At 38.8% G+C, this 18,578-nt stretch overlaps 1 protein-coding gene across 2 annotated transcripts in view; it reads right to left on the reverse strand.

The window, feature by feature from the left end:
- LOC110375555 (netrin-B) overlaps positions 1-2,170 on the reverse strand; it is a 153,387-nt gene extending 151,217 nt beyond the window's left edge. For both annotated transcript variants that reach the window (XM_021333698.3, XM_021333699.3), the window contains exon 1: positions 1,033-2,170. In XM_021333698.3, coding sequence (XP_021189373.1) covers positions 1,033-2,044 — 1,012 coding nt within the window. In that variant the 5' untranslated portion in view covers positions 2,045-2,170. The remainder of the gene's footprint in view (positions 1-1,032) is intronic.
- Positions 2,171-18,578: the final 16,408 nt, after the last annotated feature.

The raw sequence follows: 18,578 nt of genomic DNA on the forward strand, positions 1-18,578 counted from the left end.
ACGGGTTCAATATCTCGCGTTAAGAAAGTAGTGTATCATGTGGAAAAGGTTTTTTGAGCTCATGATGTCAAAAATTGGGACGGTCGAAAATATTTTGTAGCAACATTAATTTTGGGTCCATATAATTGTTCCAAATATTTTGTTAATAAGATCTTAATATCTACTTGTAAGCACACACTACTCCTTCTACTTGTACACTTATTACTACTTGTAAAACATGCCATGATAATAAAGTGAACTTTGATAGAAAGGCAACTAAAGAAGAACTATTAATCTTAATTGTGGCAGCAATGATTGGAAACAAATTATAAATGGGAATCAACAAATTATTAGCATAAAAACTGTATCTTTATTTGCTTATGAGATTTCTATGAAACAATCTTAAGTAACTGAAGTACGAAAATTAATCAGAATTATTATGACAAAGATAAAGCAAGATAGAACGAAGAATATAAAATACATTGAAAATGAAAATAAATATCTAGTTTCTGTCACAATGTAAGTTTCAATAAAGATTGCACGATATAGGTATTCCGAAGTCCATAATATGAAGGCAAAGCTATTTAGTTAAACGCAGGCCTTACATTATGTTGTGTAGGCGAATGTAATCTTCCTTACTTGTAACATTTTATTTTACTAAACTAGAATCAGTTTTACTTTATTCTTTTTTAAATTCTTCAACTTATTTGCCAAAGTCCTTAACAAGAATTTCGGTATCACCATTAACAAAATCAACTTTTTTTTCTCTAGAAGTTACCACGTAGAACTTAATTACTCAAGTATAATTATTGTATACTTTTAAGAGTGATTACGAACGGAAATAACTTTGATTGGACACTCATAAAACAAACAGACGGCCACAAAAAATAAGCAAATCATGTAATTGTTTGAAAACGAGAATGTTAATTACTTAGACTTAGCAGATCTACGAAACGATATTTAGAAGAAGTTTTTGAGACATGAAAGAATGGCACAAGGATGTGGGGTGAAACTAAATGATGAAATATGTGTAAGGATTGATAGTGTTCTGACCTTTGCACTCGTTGGCGTCCCTGGCGGTGGCGCGTCCCCAGGGCCGGTCGAAGTGGAAGGGCTTGCAGCGCTCGCAGTCGCGGCCCGCCGTGTTGTGCTTGCACTCGCAGGTGAGCTGCGTCACGCCGCCGGCAGCCTCGCCCTTCAGCGGCACGCAGCGCGACGCGTGCCCGTTGCACTTGCAGCGCCCGCCCACCGCGAAGTCCGACACCGCGTAATGCTGCGCGCCCGGCGCCGCCTGCTTCTTGCTATCCACCTCGTCGCCCTCGCTCACCATGTGCAGCCGGTTGAACACCACCCGCACGTCCGTCGCCGTCACCCAGTCTTGCAGCACAGGCGAAATGTCAAAGTTAGCAGCGCTGGGCCGACCTTCCAGAGTACTGAACGCAAGACGAGCTCCTCCAGAGCTCTCCCCAGTCAACCTGTGACTGTCAGAGCACCTGGCCTCTTGCTCGTTAGCAGCAGTAACGGTCGCCTTGTTCTGCCGACCGTACACTCGCCTGCACTGACTCGAGTAGAACTGGAAGGGTTGCCAGGTGACGCCGTTGTCCGCGCTCTTGTAGATAGCGACGGAGTCAGGACGAGCGGCTTTCGGACAGAACTGCAGACTCACGTAAGTTAGCTCATACTTCTTGCCCAGTGATAGAGTCAGCGAGACGTTGTCGGGTGGCGAGTCGTACGAGGTCGGCGGGATCGGCGCGGATCGCCAGCACGTCACGTCGTTGGGGTTGTTCAGGTCGGTGAGATGAGTCGGCGGGTGTCGGCGATCAGATCTAGCGGCATCGCATACTCTGCAAGAATTTTCGGGGGGCTGATCGCCGGGAGGATCACAGAGACGCTCGGGTCCTCGTCTTCCGCAAATGGAGGAGGCGACCACGGGGGCCCCGAAAGCAGCGTTGACGAAGTCGGGGATGCAGCGGCGCGGGCGGCCATCCTCCATGCAGGGGTCGGGCGGGGTGGCGGCGAGCGCGAGGGCCGCGGTGGCTAGGAGGGCCACGGCGCGGGCGGGCATGCTCACTCACTGTCACTGCACTCGCGTAAAGTTTCCGCGGGAGGGCGTCACGGGCGGCACGTACTCGCCGGTCGACTGCCGCCGGCGGACTGAAGGGGCGCGGAGCTTTGAGAGCTTTGCCGCGGAGGCGCTCGCCTCGGCCGCCGCGCGCACCGCACAGTGAAAGTTTACTATTTTTAATATCGTGTGTGATTTGATTAGATAGGCAGATAGGTATAAATTACCTCTGTTGTACAAACGACATCAACGAGCGCTCTCAGGTCTGAGTGCTGTCTGCAGTGATTGGCACTCTTGTTATCTGTAATCACTCGCTGTTTAGGAGATTGTTGCAATATATCTTTACATTACCGTACTATTGTAACTATTATAGTAATCTGTGCTATTATGTCTGCTGTTTTTATTGGGCTATCTACCTCTACATTAGCTATCATGTCTATAGTAAATTGATAAAGCGCAATAGGGACGTTAGGGAAGCGCAATAGGGACGCAGACCTGCGCCAGACGTTTATTGTGCGTGTGTAAGAATGCGGCACTCCACGCACCCAGCGCTGTACCTGAGACTAATTCATAACCCGCTTACCCCTGACCCCCGAGCCCCCGAGCTGTTACCCCCGAGTGTTACCCCCGCTACTGAATCGTTTTGTTTGCAGTCGTATAAAGACTGACTTCATTATGTTTGCTTGTTCTGCCGATTTGTTTTTTGTCGGCTGTTAATTATAATTTTAGGGTTGGATAATTTGCTATTATGATTTGAGATTTATACCGTCAGTGGAGAATAGGTGTTCTTGTACCCATATGTTAATGATCCCTAAGTAAATAAACATGTCATCTACACACAAAATGATTTCCTCAACGCCCTCTTAAAATTTGACTATATTTTTATTTGTTTCCGGATTTTATCAATAAGATCTTTAGAAATTTTCCCCGTTTTGTTAAATAAATAAAAAAGTGTACCTACTCCCAAATATACTCAAACATTTTTTTTATTTTTAATGATAGTGAACGGACAGTCATTATAATATTATCGTTATAATGACTTAATTATTATGTTAATACAAGAATAGCCAAGTATGGAAAGTTTCCAATTAGTTACAATATAGGCCGCATCGTAACGCCTCGAGCTTACACTTCAGATTAAAGCTGAAAGCTCTTCACAAGCAATGGTAAGCTTCAGCCGATAAGCTGCCTGAAAACCAACCAGTTCATTACTGAAAAAAACGAGTTCCCTGAAAGAATAAGTTTTACCTGTACGGGAAAAATTGGAACAAACAATTCATTTTTTACAGGAAATCGTTAACGTTTAAAATAAAAAGCATTTTTGGAGGTACGTGTTACTTAACTAATTTTTCAACAGAAACGCAATAACTACAGTATCTTTAATACTCTTATTTTCACTTCGTTTCAGTAATAATTAACCAGACACAAGTGAAACCGAGAGAAACGAATTTTCTACACAGTAATTAATAATATCCTAATCACAAGTTAGACATATTTGTTCTTTTTAATAGTAGGTACCTACATATCATGGGTGTTGCGAATATGTTCATCAATCATTCATTCATTATCCGCCGACGTTCACTTAATTGAGTAATTAAATACCTTTCACTCACTCGGTCATTTGTTTGTATTTTAAAACGGTTTTGTTTTGTGAACGAGTTTTTGGAGCGAACTGGCAACATGCCCGCGGGTTTGTCTACGTTTTGGTAAAATGGTAATTTTGTATGAACATTGGTATTTATTTTTTGTAAAGTAACTGCACTGTAGCTAGTAACTAAATCTACTGGGGAAATATCGGTATTCTATGGCTGACAATAACACCCGTGTTAAATTCGTAATGATAGCAATAAATTGATAACTCACACCTAATTACAGTACCTTTTCATGACATTTACACACCTGAAAACACCACTCAACGAATAAAAAAAACCAAACAGTATAAAAATTGCCGACAAACTGCTCGCACATAAAATTCCGCAACTACCCGACTAATTACAAAAAGAATTGCATTCCGGACGTGCATAATTTCATTACACTGCGCTTGAGTGTCCAGATGACTTAGTTACGCTATCTTCCAAAGGCTTAATTACTCATTTCCTACTTCCCTGACCATCCCCCTATATTTTTATGGGCCCCATATTTAATGGTCGAGAGATTTGCACGATTTATGGCGTTTTTCTTGGAGGAACTTTTTGTTTTATGTGGTTAAAAAAGCTAGTGGGGATATTTTTCTTGTTTGTAGTTTGGGTTGTATGGGGTTCGTGTATTAGTGTGGGTTTTAGTAAGATGAAGTTCCCTGTTCACTTTCTTTCTTCCTTACTTTAAAGATTGTATACCTACTTGGATAAATAAACCTGAAGGTTGCTGAATTCTGAACTACTTTTCTTTAGTTTAAACAGTATTATTTATGTAAATACGAAAAACAATAACACATTACCTACATTATAGAATCACTTTTCAGATCAAGCATACAAATTGGGAATGGTTATTAGAAGAAGGTTCCATATACAAACTTAGGATTTCATAAACATCGTTGAGAAAAGTCGGTCTTACGATCATGGCCATGCTCAAAATTTCCGATAAAAACCTTACGCAGCCAGGTTGTACAGGCTTAATGTTATGACGATTTACATACAAACCTATATTTTCTTATAGGCAAAACAGCCATTGTAAGCGCGTAACGTCTGAACATAATACATCGTTCCTCGACTACAATATTCAATAAGCGCATTGGCACATCAATAGCTTACAACTTAGGTACGTGAGCACTAGAGAACTAACGTGTATTGTAAAACATGGTCGATGCATACAAATCATACGTCTAGTTCTCAATCTTGCAATAGTTTTCATATAAGAAATGCCGAGTTATTTTTCAACCGACTTCAAAAAAAGGAGGAGGTTCTCAATTCGGCTGTATTTTTTTTTTTTTTTTTTTATGTTTGTTACTCGATTTCTCAAAGACGCCTGGACCGATTTCAAAAATTCTTTTTTTATTTGAAAGGGTATGCTTATCATTTGGTCCCATCGTCAGGTCAGGATCTGATGATGGAAACCCTGAGAAATCGAGGGCAACCTTCGAAAGTTGTAGGCATACTTAGGGTAAAAACTTGACATTCAGGTGCATGCCTGAAAGCACTATTCAACAGTGAAGGTTTGAAGCTGACCTGATGATGGAGACCAGAGAGGGTCGAGGGAACTCGACAACTGAATATGTAAACTACCTCGTGTTTGGGCTTATATTATTTGTATTGACGAGACCTTTGCAACAGTGCAGGTTTGGAGCTGACCTGATGATGGAGACCAGAGAAGGTCGAGGGAATTCGACAACTGAATATAATAAAATAATGTAAAATACCTCGTTTTTGGGCTTATATTCCTTGTATTGATGAGAACTTTCCACATATATGGATAGTGACAACTATTCGTATCACTGAAAAGTTGTAAATAAAAAACTTTTTTACAAAAAAATTAAACCGACTTCCAAAAACACTAAAAAGTAAAAAAAAAAACGAATTTTAGGTGCATCGGCCTAGAAGTCGGTGGCAAAATTAACTTAGTAACATCCATTAGACACCGACTTCTAGGCCGATGCACCTAAAATTCGTTTTTTTTTACTTTTTAGTGTTTTTGGAAGTCGGTTTAATTTTTTTGTAAAAAAGTTTTTTTCAAAGATAAAATTCATTTATTTAAAGTTGGATGATGTTCGTAGTTAAAATTTTACAATATGTAAACTATAATAAACTACAATATAATAAACTTCCGCAGCAGCGTTTAAGCCTCTAAAAAAAAAGGTTAAAAAGAAGAAGAAATAAGTAGTGGAACGAACTCCCCAATTAGTATAATCTAAGGCTTTAATATATATGTTAAGTTCTCAATCATTTAGTTCTCAATCAACAAACAATTAGAACGGACAATAGAATCGTCTGTAGTACTGGCTACGGCATCTTATTCGACCTATTACATTTAAATACATACAAAGTTATAATTTCAAGAGTTTGAACCACTTTCATATTACCCAATCCCGTCTATAGATTCCGGCCTATATTTTCAATCAGCCACATATTCATGAGGCACAATGATTAGCAGAGTATCTGAGTATCGCAGCGTATGATTACGCAAATGCCACGCGTGACGCGACGAGAACAATGCATCGCATGCAATTGTAAGAATGGATGCATCAGATCAGAGATGCAAGGACCACTCCTAGAAATGTTTGTTGCGTTTTATGTGGCGGTTGAAAGGTGTGTTGGTCAATTCATGTGTTATGTTAGTCAATTTAGATGTATTGTTGGGTTGGCTAGATAGAATAGTTTGTTATGTTAGAACGCTTTTAATAAATGTAGTACATGCAGTAGTTGGTATTAATTTCGTACTTATTAGGCATATCATCAACTTGGGATAAAAGCCGGTAGTTAATGAATTATGCTATTAACTTTTTAAGAATATAATTCTTCAGAATCATTTTATGTAATGTAATAACTACTTCTTTTAGCTTATGAGTAACCAGAATACCAGACATAGCAATCAAGTTATGAATACCATCCCCATTCAGAACACACCTTCGCAGAATTGAGCTTAAATAAGTCACTACACCAATTAATTTCTATGCAATACCATAGAACACATACAACATTCCCCTAGCAACACCATGTAGCTATCCTGTAAAGCCTGAACAACTGCATTTAGCAAGTGTAATAACATAACTGGCGATACGAGGCCGTCCGATGCGATCTGACGGATAGTCGCACAAAAAGTCGCGCCCAATGGCGACTAATCGCTGCCATTACCCCTGTATGGACTACACGGACATAGAGTAGAGAGTGGTTAGATAGCTTAAGAATATTTTGTGTCTGTTATTTTTGACCTTATTTAACCTCGACTGCTGTCTTATCTTGGGCTGTGCCAATGCGGTGCAGTTTTAATCTACATAGTGTAGTAGTCTAGTTAGAGTCCGTAGAGACACATTGGTTATCACGATCTATTAAGCTATACTAAAATCGTAGGGCTTTTTGAAATTAATTATTAACTGCAGATAACTTAATATGCAGAATTAAATACTTTTGATTTGTTATCTATCTATATTTCCATAAAGATATTTACTACCTAACTGCACCAAAGCAAAGTCTAGTGATATACCAAATTCATAGCAACATTTAAATCACCGTGCCGCCTCTACCCACTCCCAACTCTATACAAACCGCAGGACATTTACGGTGGCGGGCGAACGGACACAAAAACGGAATAGCAGTCGCTGCCTGCTTAGTGGACAATTACTTATCGACGCCGGAGACACGTCACTCTTGTTCCGACTGATATTCTGCTGCTAGGATTACTGTGTTGTAAGGTTATTGATGTTGGGGATACTGAGCATACCTAGGTGATTAACTAAGGTTATAAAAATACGTTAAATTGCACCCCATAGAGCCAATCTCTCAATCGTTTTGTCGCACCTTTCATAATTTTTAAACGCAATTTTAGTATCAGGTACAACACATTATATCGGCCAAGCTCATAAAAGACCTGTTAGCATACATATTTGCATTGTAGAAAGTAACACCGAAAAATATGATCCTGAAGAATTTCTTAGAGGGTCTAAAAAATAGCGAAGAAACCACTAACACTGCACAAAAACAATGCTATTCTGGTTCCTGATAACAGATAAGGAAACCTACCATAAATCTACCAACACATACCACAACATTATCTGCAGGACTCCATACTTATCGATTTAAGGTCGAGAAGAAAAAATAAGGACCTACCGAAGGGTGTAATCATCGCTTGTTGACATTCCTTCGCGTCGAGCTCAAAACTTTGTTATTTAAAGTAATGACAAGGCAGGAATGTCTGGAGTTGGCCTGGCCAAGTCTGGTCGAGGGTGGGAACAAATGCGTAAGAGGCTGCCGTGCCCTGCGGTAGGCAAAAGGAGGAACGCAGCGTGGTTTGAGTCAGTGAGGGTCCTGGACTAATTGACAATATTCGATATTTTCTATGAATTTTCTTATCGACACCAAAAAGTGCTAAATTAGAACACCCAACAGACGACCTTGAATAAATATTGTCGTTGTTTTCAGAGACACACAGAACAGACAAACTAACTTCCTGAAAAGAAAACTGCAACAAATAATCTAGAACCCCTTACCAACCTTACCTTTGTAATTAGTCAAACACCCCTAAACTAATAGCCTCCGAAACTTCTCCAGAATACAGCCTCCTTTCTCCCAGTATCAGTTCTTCACTAATCCTGTGAGCAAGATCTCTCGGCTTGTGAGTAAAAACAAGCTATGCGGAAGATGTGCGCCCGCGCCGCGACACTTGTGAGCCGCGCCGCTCGCACGGTGCGCGTATGGACGCGTGCCTGTGGCTATGATGCTTCTTCTTGATGAGGGAAACTAGGATTGAAAAATAAGGGGATATGGTGCCAGTGAATGATACCGTTAATAATGTTAATGTTTAAGTAAATAAATCACCAAACAATAAACCCTTAAAATTAAAAACAATCTCTATGTAAAGTAATCTTTATGGCTGGTGTGTCTTAATGGGCATAATTTGAAAAAGAATAAGTATTCCGTACGAAACTCTTCAGTGAAATCTGCCCATTCCAAGACTAGCTGCAATTTAGAAGTCGAAGAATATACCTATCTGATAAACCTTCATTACATCGTGTGCTAATGAGGTAATTTAATTTTAAAGTTACTGTTAAGGTATCAATACTGTACAAATCCATTTGCCACAACCATTACCGATTCCTACATCCGTGTATAGTTCAAAGAATATTCAGGTAAGGCATGTAGATACAACTCGAGTATCGCACAAGGTGCATTCAATAACTTCATGTTATGATAATCATCGATACTTCATTGGCTGCTAGTTTTTATAGTTCATGGTAAACTTGCCTATCTGGATACTGGAGGCTTATGGTGGTCTGTGGTTGTTGAATTGAGCTGTTATGGTGAATAGTGGGTGTTACTCAAAGGTGGATTTAGACTTTTAGAGGGTATAATATAGCAACTGTTTTATTTGTATATCTGCAGAATTCTTGTGATGGGCATGGTAATAAAAGGGAATCTGAAAAACATGATACCCCATAAGATTGCCCCACCTACAATAATTGGAATAAGTAGGCATGTACATATATTATGGGAAAGAATGAAGAAGCTATCTCCTATGGATTGCTATTATTAGCTATCCATGTAATTAAGTTTAAATTATAGCAAAAAATGGAAGCTGTTAAAAATAAATAAATAAGAATATAGGGATCTAAAAGAGCTTGTTTGTAGATACCACTGATGACATTTTGAGACAGATCTAGTAGGTATTATGCATGAATCTATAATAATACCAAAGCCTTCATCAATTAGATAATATAACTAATCGAACCTTCGACCGAAAATACCAGAAACCCATCCAACCCAATCAATAGAGCCAAGTATACATAACATTAAGACTGGTAATGACGGTACTGCTCAGTATTCAGCTCACATCCCCTTGCTTCCCTTACCCGATAACTAGGGTAGCCGCCCGGGTTCGCCTATCTGCGGGAAGGCGCTAACGAGCCTGTTAATATTGCCTACTGTTATTTACGTTATTGCTGAAATGTAGGTACGTTCCTATATAAATAATCTGAACATTTTGAATCCAGTTAGGTGTAGTGCATACCTAGAATAGGTAATTACTAATAGGTATAGCATTTTTTTTCTATGACCAGGATTCGACCCGCATACTCATGCTTGAGAAACAGGTGCCTTTATCACTTGGCCATCACGGCATTTACGAGCAAATAACAAAACAAAATCAAAATGATTTTTTTAAAAGGTATTCAATCCTTCGCATTTTCTTCAACACCTTCATACACATTAAGAAATGGGTATGTATTTAAGTGCATATTGCCATCAGCGTGTTACGAATTTAGACTTGAGAAACTAATACTATCTTTTAATACTGCCGTAAATATTGTTAATTTAAACGTAAGTACCTACCTATGGATGCTGATGGTTACCGGGAAGGAAAGTTAACTTCTAATGTAACAACGTGGGTGCTAAGTAGCAACACATATTGCAATATCTAAGATTGCAAAACTTAATAGGATTTGGTTGTTTCTGGTTTATTTTTTACTATTTGAAAGCCTTATTGCAAATAGCATAATACAACAATTCTTGAAATAAACATGAGTATGTATTGTTTCAGTTTCATCCTCTAGTAATTTCCTGCAATATCTGTATAGATCGATCACTGGCCATTATTACTATGAAATAGAGTCGTAGAAGTGAATAACATGACTGCAGACAAGTCTGTCACGCGCCCAGTCACAATCAGCCGGTAATTCGAGCACACTCTAACGCTATCCACAATGCAGGAACAACAGAAATTAAACTAAATATTTAATTCCATACTGAAATGAGATAAAATCCTACTCGTGCTTTTGCTTATTACTCACAAAGTCACAAAACGACAAACGCAATGAAGAATTACCGTACGGCTTGCCCGGGTAACTAAACGGGTTAAGGACGTCAGAAAGACAATCGCTCCACGTGACATACTGGTACTCAACTGCATCCAGTTAGACTGGACGCCGACCCCAACATAGTAGGGAAAAGGCTTGGGAGGTGATGATAATTTAATTATGTGTATGAAGTGGACCTTCTGTGACTTCTTGTCCTATAGACTAACGGTATAAGATGAATGTCTGAAACTGTGGTCTGCAACTATTTGATATCATTGTTCTCCTGATTGGACAGAGAGGAAGATACCTTCGCTAACGCTATCTCTTTCTAGGATGCAACTAAGTACGATGGCAAATCAAGTTGAATTGCAGGTAAATATTAGGTTTCCATAAAATCCAAGCATTGTTTGTTCTAAGCGGGCTTTCTTTCTTAAAAGAAATAGATTGTAAGTTTCGTACAAGTACCCATTGTTCTTTGTGAACTTCAATGGCTTATCCATCACAAGACTAAACAATTGTACTAAATTACTAATAATAATACAAAACTAAATTACTAGACAATTGCATCGTAACGGTAAGCAGTCGGTCCTGCGCCTGATCTCTCTCCGGTCGTGTCGGATTGCCGTCCCATCGCGCTATGAGAGTGAAGGAATAGTGAGTGCAGCTGTGTCTGCGCAAATGCTTGTGCACTATGTCCTGCACAGCTGGTTGATCTCCTTCGCCTAGACGCCATTATTAATCCTACATGAGCTTCCCACGAAATCTCTTCGGCCACGTCAGCACGGCGTCGAATCGTTCAGAAACACATAATTGGCTATTAGCAGCTGTACATGCGCTGGCGCAGAGCCAAGCTGCAGCCAATCAGGTGCGCGACCGAAATATCACGTGTGAGGAACACGGCTATTTACGCAAGTAGAAAGGTAAGCTGCTGAATGCTGAAAAAGTTTGCATTAACACTTTGTATTGCTCTGTAAGTTAGTATACGTTCAGCCGGATAAAATGCGGCGTTGCTTGATGAATGGGCTATAACACTGAAATATATTTTCAACAAACAGACAAACGCTTCAGCTTTATTATAAGGAAGCAATATCTGTCCATTGATAATTTTTAAGCTTTTCTATCATAGCTTTGAAATCGATGTAGGTGAAATCACAGACCAAAGTAGCTAATAAGGGAATATGTGGCTCGTTTCCATTTCCTTCCATTTCAAATAAACAGATAACCAGCAAAACTCAGGCACAAGCAATGCTAATACAATTTAGCCCACTTCAAGCAAATTCACACACAAATAATTTGAAGTACAGTCAACAAAACAAATGTAGAGTCATCAGCTGGAGTACTTCAACTCAACGATCACTGATTTGACGTCTGTACCCGAGGATTGACGTGCCAAGATACACTTACAGCTAGAACCCCAACCTTTCATTGTATTTTCGACCTTGCAGCTTTGTAATAAGGTTCTATGATTCTTTTGATAGGTGTGTAAGTAATGTTTGTCTGTCTGTCTGTCGGCGCTTTGAACGTCCAATGATATACCAATACTTAAGATGTAGAGGGTCTCATTAACTTTGTAGGTGTTTTTGATGGCTAGCTATATAACTAAGTGTCGGCCCGATCGTTGTAATAATGCGTATGTGGGCATGAAGTATTTATATCGGGTGACTATGTATGGACAAACTATTAAACAAAGTTAGCCAAGGTAAGGTGTTGAATAGTGATCATAATATCATAAATCAACTTGTTTTATTGGGCACGTGGTTGCTTAATTTGTTGCGTAGCCCTGAGGCCTGAGGGCAACCTCGAGAAACGGTCGTTCCTTCCTTAAATTCTAGTTCCTAGTATCGAAGAACACCAAAGTGACCGAGAAACTCCCCGTGGGGAGTTATAAAATACTGATAAACCTACATCATCAGTGTTTATATTGTCCCACTGCAGGACACTAGCATCCTCTCAGACGGAGAAGGAACTTGCGTTATTTACCAAGCTTGCCCAAGGCGGTTGGCGATTCCAGAGTTTTAAATCCAGGTTTGATCTCATCTGCGGGTTGTTCGAAAGAGGTACCGCGGCCCCAGCACATAAGAAGGCCTACGACGGAACACGACGGCTTTTAGTCAGTAAGAGTCTGACACTCCCTCACCGCTGCTAACCCACAGCGGGAGGGGTCATTTGATGATTTTTTACGTCGTTAAAAAAAGTTTGATCTCATAATATGCTATAACGACTTCGGTAATTGATATTATTTGACCACGAACAATTCATGATTATGAAGTCATGAAGAACATCTTTTTTTTAACTGTACTGTTAATAATGACAATCATAACTTAATTTACGAACATTTTAATAAAGTCACTTCTGCTCGTAATCATAAGACAGTCCGGTATTCACAATAATTAGCCACATGATAGTATTTATGATTTAATCTGCATACTGAATAAGTTATTAACATGAATTGAATATGTGTGTTTTATTTTTATTTATTTTTTGTTTTGGAGATCCGCAGGCTCCTTATTTACAGCTATGGGCTATGGGCATACATTTATAGGCCTATTTGTTAACAAATATTTAATTAAATTTATCATCACTTTTATATTTTTTTCCTATTCAAGTTGATACATTACACATATAATTTTACTAACAGCAATTAGCGTGTGAACAACTAAATGGGATCAACATATACGGAACTCTAGCTGACACTTATCTCAGTGCTGCGCAGTGTCACGCGAATCAGCTGGGACACTGATCACGTCGGTCTGCGCGCGCGCATACTTTTCGAAAGCCGCCGTAAATATAGTGTGACAAAACGACTACAACTCATCTTCATAACCCGAATAATTCAACTAAATTGGGTTAACGCGGAAATAAAAATATTTAACACGCTGCGACGGATTTCTGATTATTATTACATTATTATAATGGGATGCTCGAAAAAATAACGATTTTAATTATACCGAGATATTACAAGACCTTAAAAAACTTATCCCTATACATGGAAATTAACAAAAAAAATTGAATGCGCTGTATACTAATTTCCAGATAAAACATTAATCCACTTGGGTATGAACAAACAGTTCTAATTATGCGAGTTTAAATAAACTACAGTACCTACGTAAATCAAGTGGTTACACGCTGACGTTTTCGCTAAACGGAAACCTCCCAAAATCTTATTAAGCCATAACTAACCTCTAAATCACAAATCATCACTTTCTTTAAAACAAGACAGTTATCGTTTAGTTCCCAAAGTTACGGCCGGAATAATTTACAAACGAGACTAATTTGTCTTCAAATACATCATAGCGAGGTTTTCGTATAATTGTAACATGTTATGTTTATTTATGAGATGATAAATCTGGACAAACACCGGCCCGACTCCTTATCGGGACTGGTTGTAAATTTTATGGACCTTAAAACTAACTTGGAATAAAGTGGTCGAATAAAACGGTTTTGTTTAGTGGCGACGACTGCTAATGTGGCAGCAGGTGCTCATGGGAATATAGAGATCTGTCAATGTCAGTTTTTGAAAGAATAATAAAGGTCTGTGTAATTTATGAAAACTACCATTCAGTAGACTTACGAAATTGTTTAATTTATCGGACTCTGTTTTTACTCTCTAAACTTAAGCGAGTGGCCTTTTCTGTGGGAAAACATCCAATGTCAAACTTTGATCTAAAACCCAACTTTGGTCTTATTATGGTTTAAAGTTCACATCTAATTCTCCACAAATATTTGTAGTTACAATCAGGCTTACAAAGAAGCATATCAACTACAATCGTACAGCACAAATCGTGTCGTCCTCTATAAAGATCATCCGACCAAACTAGGTGTGTTCCTGATTGAGTTTTTACTGCGCCCCTAACAGTTGTCCGTCTGTCTGTCCGTCTCGTTATCACGCGAACACGTCCAATTACTGATAACGCGAGATACCTCTGATTTCAACCACGTTTTACTGTAACTGAATCAGTTTCCATCTTGAGGAAGTTAAGATAGTCGTCTTTATCAGTTTTATGTTCGCTTTACCAGTACTGGAAGTGATCAGTGTATAGATATTTTCTTATGCCTTGCATGTGGAAGATTTTTTACCACATACATATATGTATGTTCATGAAATCTTGTATAATCATAACAGTTAAATACGAGAACCATATCTTCTAAACCTTTTTAATTCTAGTTATTTTTCTCCATGTTGGTCTCTGAGGACAAACGAGCTTATTCTTGTGCCAATTCATAAGTGCTTCTAAGTTAGTTAGCTGATACTCATTAAAGTCCACTTTTCTTGTTCGTTTCTGTGTTCTAACAAACTTTTCACTTAAACACTAAACAAAAATCCCCATAAACCGCATAAGTTTTACGATAACGGAAACTAAATAGTCAAACCTATTCGGTCTATTAGACAATGTACGAACATAAACCTATTGCACCTATATAACCTAAAAAGGTGCACCATTGGACTCCCACGGCACCTCGCGAAATATTACCAACAGGGAAATATTTGCAATACTACACTTGTACTACAATTTTATTGCTACAACCACTATGTAATTTAATCCAAAGAATTATTATTGAGACGTAGGTTTTAGTATTTGTTAAGAATAGTTTATGTATCACTTTACTTGGCCAATATTTTACGACAGTTTAAATAGGTAATAACTAAATAGTAAAATCAGTTAACAATCGCGATAGTTCTGTTAACCTATTTTAGTAAAATTGGTTCTAACCGTATAACCATAATATACATGCTCACGCACCTGCAAAATGTTAACTATTCACTTTAATTAAAACATGTATTGCTAAACATGTACGCAGTGCACTATAGTTTTGTCACACAAAACTAGGTAGCAACTGTTATCATTTTTACCCAAATAGGAGGACCAGTTTCTTCCTTACTCCACAAGAAACTCTTTTATTGGTACAACAACTTAGTATGAGGTACTAAATAATAAACAACACAATGTTAAGGATATCGTAGATCCCCAAAATTAATTCCCAAAGTGACCTTAAAGTATCCGCCATCACAATAACATTATTTATTAATTCCATCATTACCTGGAAGCGACGTGTCCTGTATCACAATCAGCTTCAAATGAAACAATCTATTTCTTCTCAAGACAAAAATAACTAAACACAAAGATAAGATTAAATGGAAAGTGTAAGAGATTAACTTGCTCTCCCTCGAGGGATGAGAATCTTGTTGTTTTCCGCTCGGACAAATCTCTGGGGACATGTTTCTTCAGTGATGCATGATCACATTAAATCTCAGCAGTATTGCAGGACGAATACTAACTTGAGGATTAAATTATAATCAGTAGAATTAAGAATACATGCGCAAGACGGCTGGCAGGAGCTGGATGCGAGAAGCCGAAAATCGATCTCAGTGGCGTGCACTTGGAGAGACCTATGTCCAGCAGTGGACTGCGATAGGCTGATGATGATGATGAAGAATACATGAAAGTGTGCCTTTTACTCGGCTACGACTGTCCGAAAAGAGGGGTTCTGGTTTTAAACTAAATGGAAAAGGATACCTTTTACTCAGATTCTACTTCGAAAAATACTAGATATGCTACTGTAACTCTCAGTATACATACAAATTATCCGTTTAGCATCATATTGCCCCTTGTACAAGTCACCCCTTTAGTAAACTCATTTGTTTAACCTGCTCTAACCTTTTTATTGAGTCTCTTTCGCAATAAATACGATATCAAATGTCGTGACAAATTGTGAAGGATTACCTCCCCCCTCGCCTCCCCTCCGGTATCACCCTCCACCCCCGCGTGGCCATTGAAAACATTTAATTAACAGAGGGTTGCTACCCCGTTGTTACGCACAATCCGACATTCTTCGCTGCGCACATATTTATAATGTTTACTATTTCAATGGTGTTTTTGTAATTAATTTGTTATGGTGTAATTTATTACTGTTTTCTGTTATTCTGTTTTTGCATATAATTATCTTAGCTTTAGGTTCTAAAATGAAGATGACATGACCAACCAATGTTGGTCTGTGTATTCAAATCGTAGTAATTTTTACTAGCATAAAAGTAATATCGCGGGAAGGAACTTGTTTACAATATTTAGTAAGTAGTTGTACCCAAATTATTTAGGTGTAGCGCACATAGTAACTATTATAGTAATATGTGGTACCGCTACAATTAGGTACGTTCTTTTGATATGTCCAGTTTTCGGCCTTTCTTTCGTCCTAAAGCCGCAATCATATATAAAACCTCACAATAGTAATATTTTAGTACAATTAAACCGCCTACCTCCACATCACTACTAATAACAATCTGGTAATTCTATATTAATAGTTTAATTCGCAGGGCGCTGTGAGCGACGGGCGGAAATTGCACGCGGTTGCACTTCCCCAGCCTGCAAGTTCGAGCGCAGTCGGGGTGTGCTACTAGTACCGTTGCACTAGCTACTGCCCGCGGCTTTCAACTTAAATTAGATGTTGGAGCCAAAGATGTGGAAGGGAAATTCATGTTTGTGGTGTGTAATGCGATGAATGGTTTCAGAACAAAGATAGCAACTACCTAATACCTATATAATCTATAGTGTATCATTATTGTAACAAAGGCAGTGTTTATGTTCGCAACAAAGACATCAACAAATGTATTTTTAGATTACGGATCAGATACCTACCTTAATTCTAATGGGACAATCTTATTTCCATTTCGGTAGCTTTACATTCAAGAAACCGTAATCAGTGGAGTTCGCCATGATGTCTTTTTACAACCGTAAACGCTAGCTCGAAAAAACCCAAAACATTTGTATATACATGTAATTTCAAATCACATGATTGAGATCGCGACAGGACATTCCGCAGAATTCACAAGAACCATCCCCCAACTGAACCATTTCACCAGCCTATCAAAAGAACCTTCATCCCTCAACCCTCAGCCTAACGATAAACTAAACTGTCCTTAATTCTTAACCCGTTGAATAGGTCTCCCGAAGTCGGATGGACCACATCGGGACACGAGCCCTGAATTATTCATAGCATCGGAACAGCTGCGATTCACTTTACATAATGCCTCCTGTTTATATCGGTGATTTGGGGAACATATGTCTTAGAAATGGGATTCTGATTATGTGTTTTTTGGGTGGTTGTAGTAATATTATAGGCAAGTAGTCAATGCTTGGCTGAATTGGCAAAGTTATGTTCATTTGAATTGATCAATTGCTGAAGGAAGAATCATCATCATCATCATCATCAGCCTATAGCAGTCCACTGCTGGACATAGGCCTCTCCAAGTGCACGCCACTGAGATCGATTTTCAGCTGCTCGCATCCAGCTGAATATAGTAATGAAACCTGGACTCATTTAGAAACATGATAATGCCGGTGTAGACAGTTAGCAGGACACACCATCAACACATTTCATTTGGTTTCTTTTATTCCTGAAATCAACATCCCTTATTATGCAACCAAAGCCGAAAGTTTTCAAAGGAGGAATATGATTGAAGAGATAATTTTGTGCTTACCCCCAATAAAAAGAACACCTCCTCTATACATAACGTAATTCATAAAATACACAAAATATCTACCTACATCTAAACCACCAAACCACCAAGGACTTTATTGCCCTAAAACTTTCTCGAGTCTAAGACAGCTACATACACACAAACCCATGTAGGTACAATTCTACACCCTCGCATCCCCATTAAAATGATTTGGCAGTAAGTAAACAGTAGCTACCGGAGCGGCACCGTGCCGAGTGCATTACCGGCACGTGACCGGCATACACGGCAGATTTGCCGGCTACCTTCAGTCTAGACTGGCTGAAGACCTGCCTTGTTTGTCCTGAGTCCTGAAGGTTATTGCTGTAGGCACGAAAGTGGAAAGCGAAGTGTTTTGGGGACCTGTCTTTTTATATGAAGGTTTTTATATTGTTCAAGACGGGCTGTCCAAAATGTTTTGGGCTGAAAAATGTTGTTTATTCTGACATGAGGGAGCTAGGCACTTATTAAAGAAGATTATAATTTTGCAGGAATGAAAAACCGAATTTAATTTTGCATGATAGGCAAATATGTAACTTTTAGAAGGTATTCAAAGCCTAGTAGTACAATCCACAAAATGTATTTTTAAATGAAATTGGAAACTCCGA

This window comes from Helicoverpa armigera, chromosome 11 (genome assembly GCF_030705265.1).
Source record: "Helicoverpa armigera isolate CAAS_96S chromosome 11, ASM3070526v1, whole genome shotgun sequence".
Lineage (NCBI taxonomy): Eukaryota > Metazoa > Arthropoda > Insecta > Lepidoptera > Noctuidae > Helicoverpa > Helicoverpa armigera.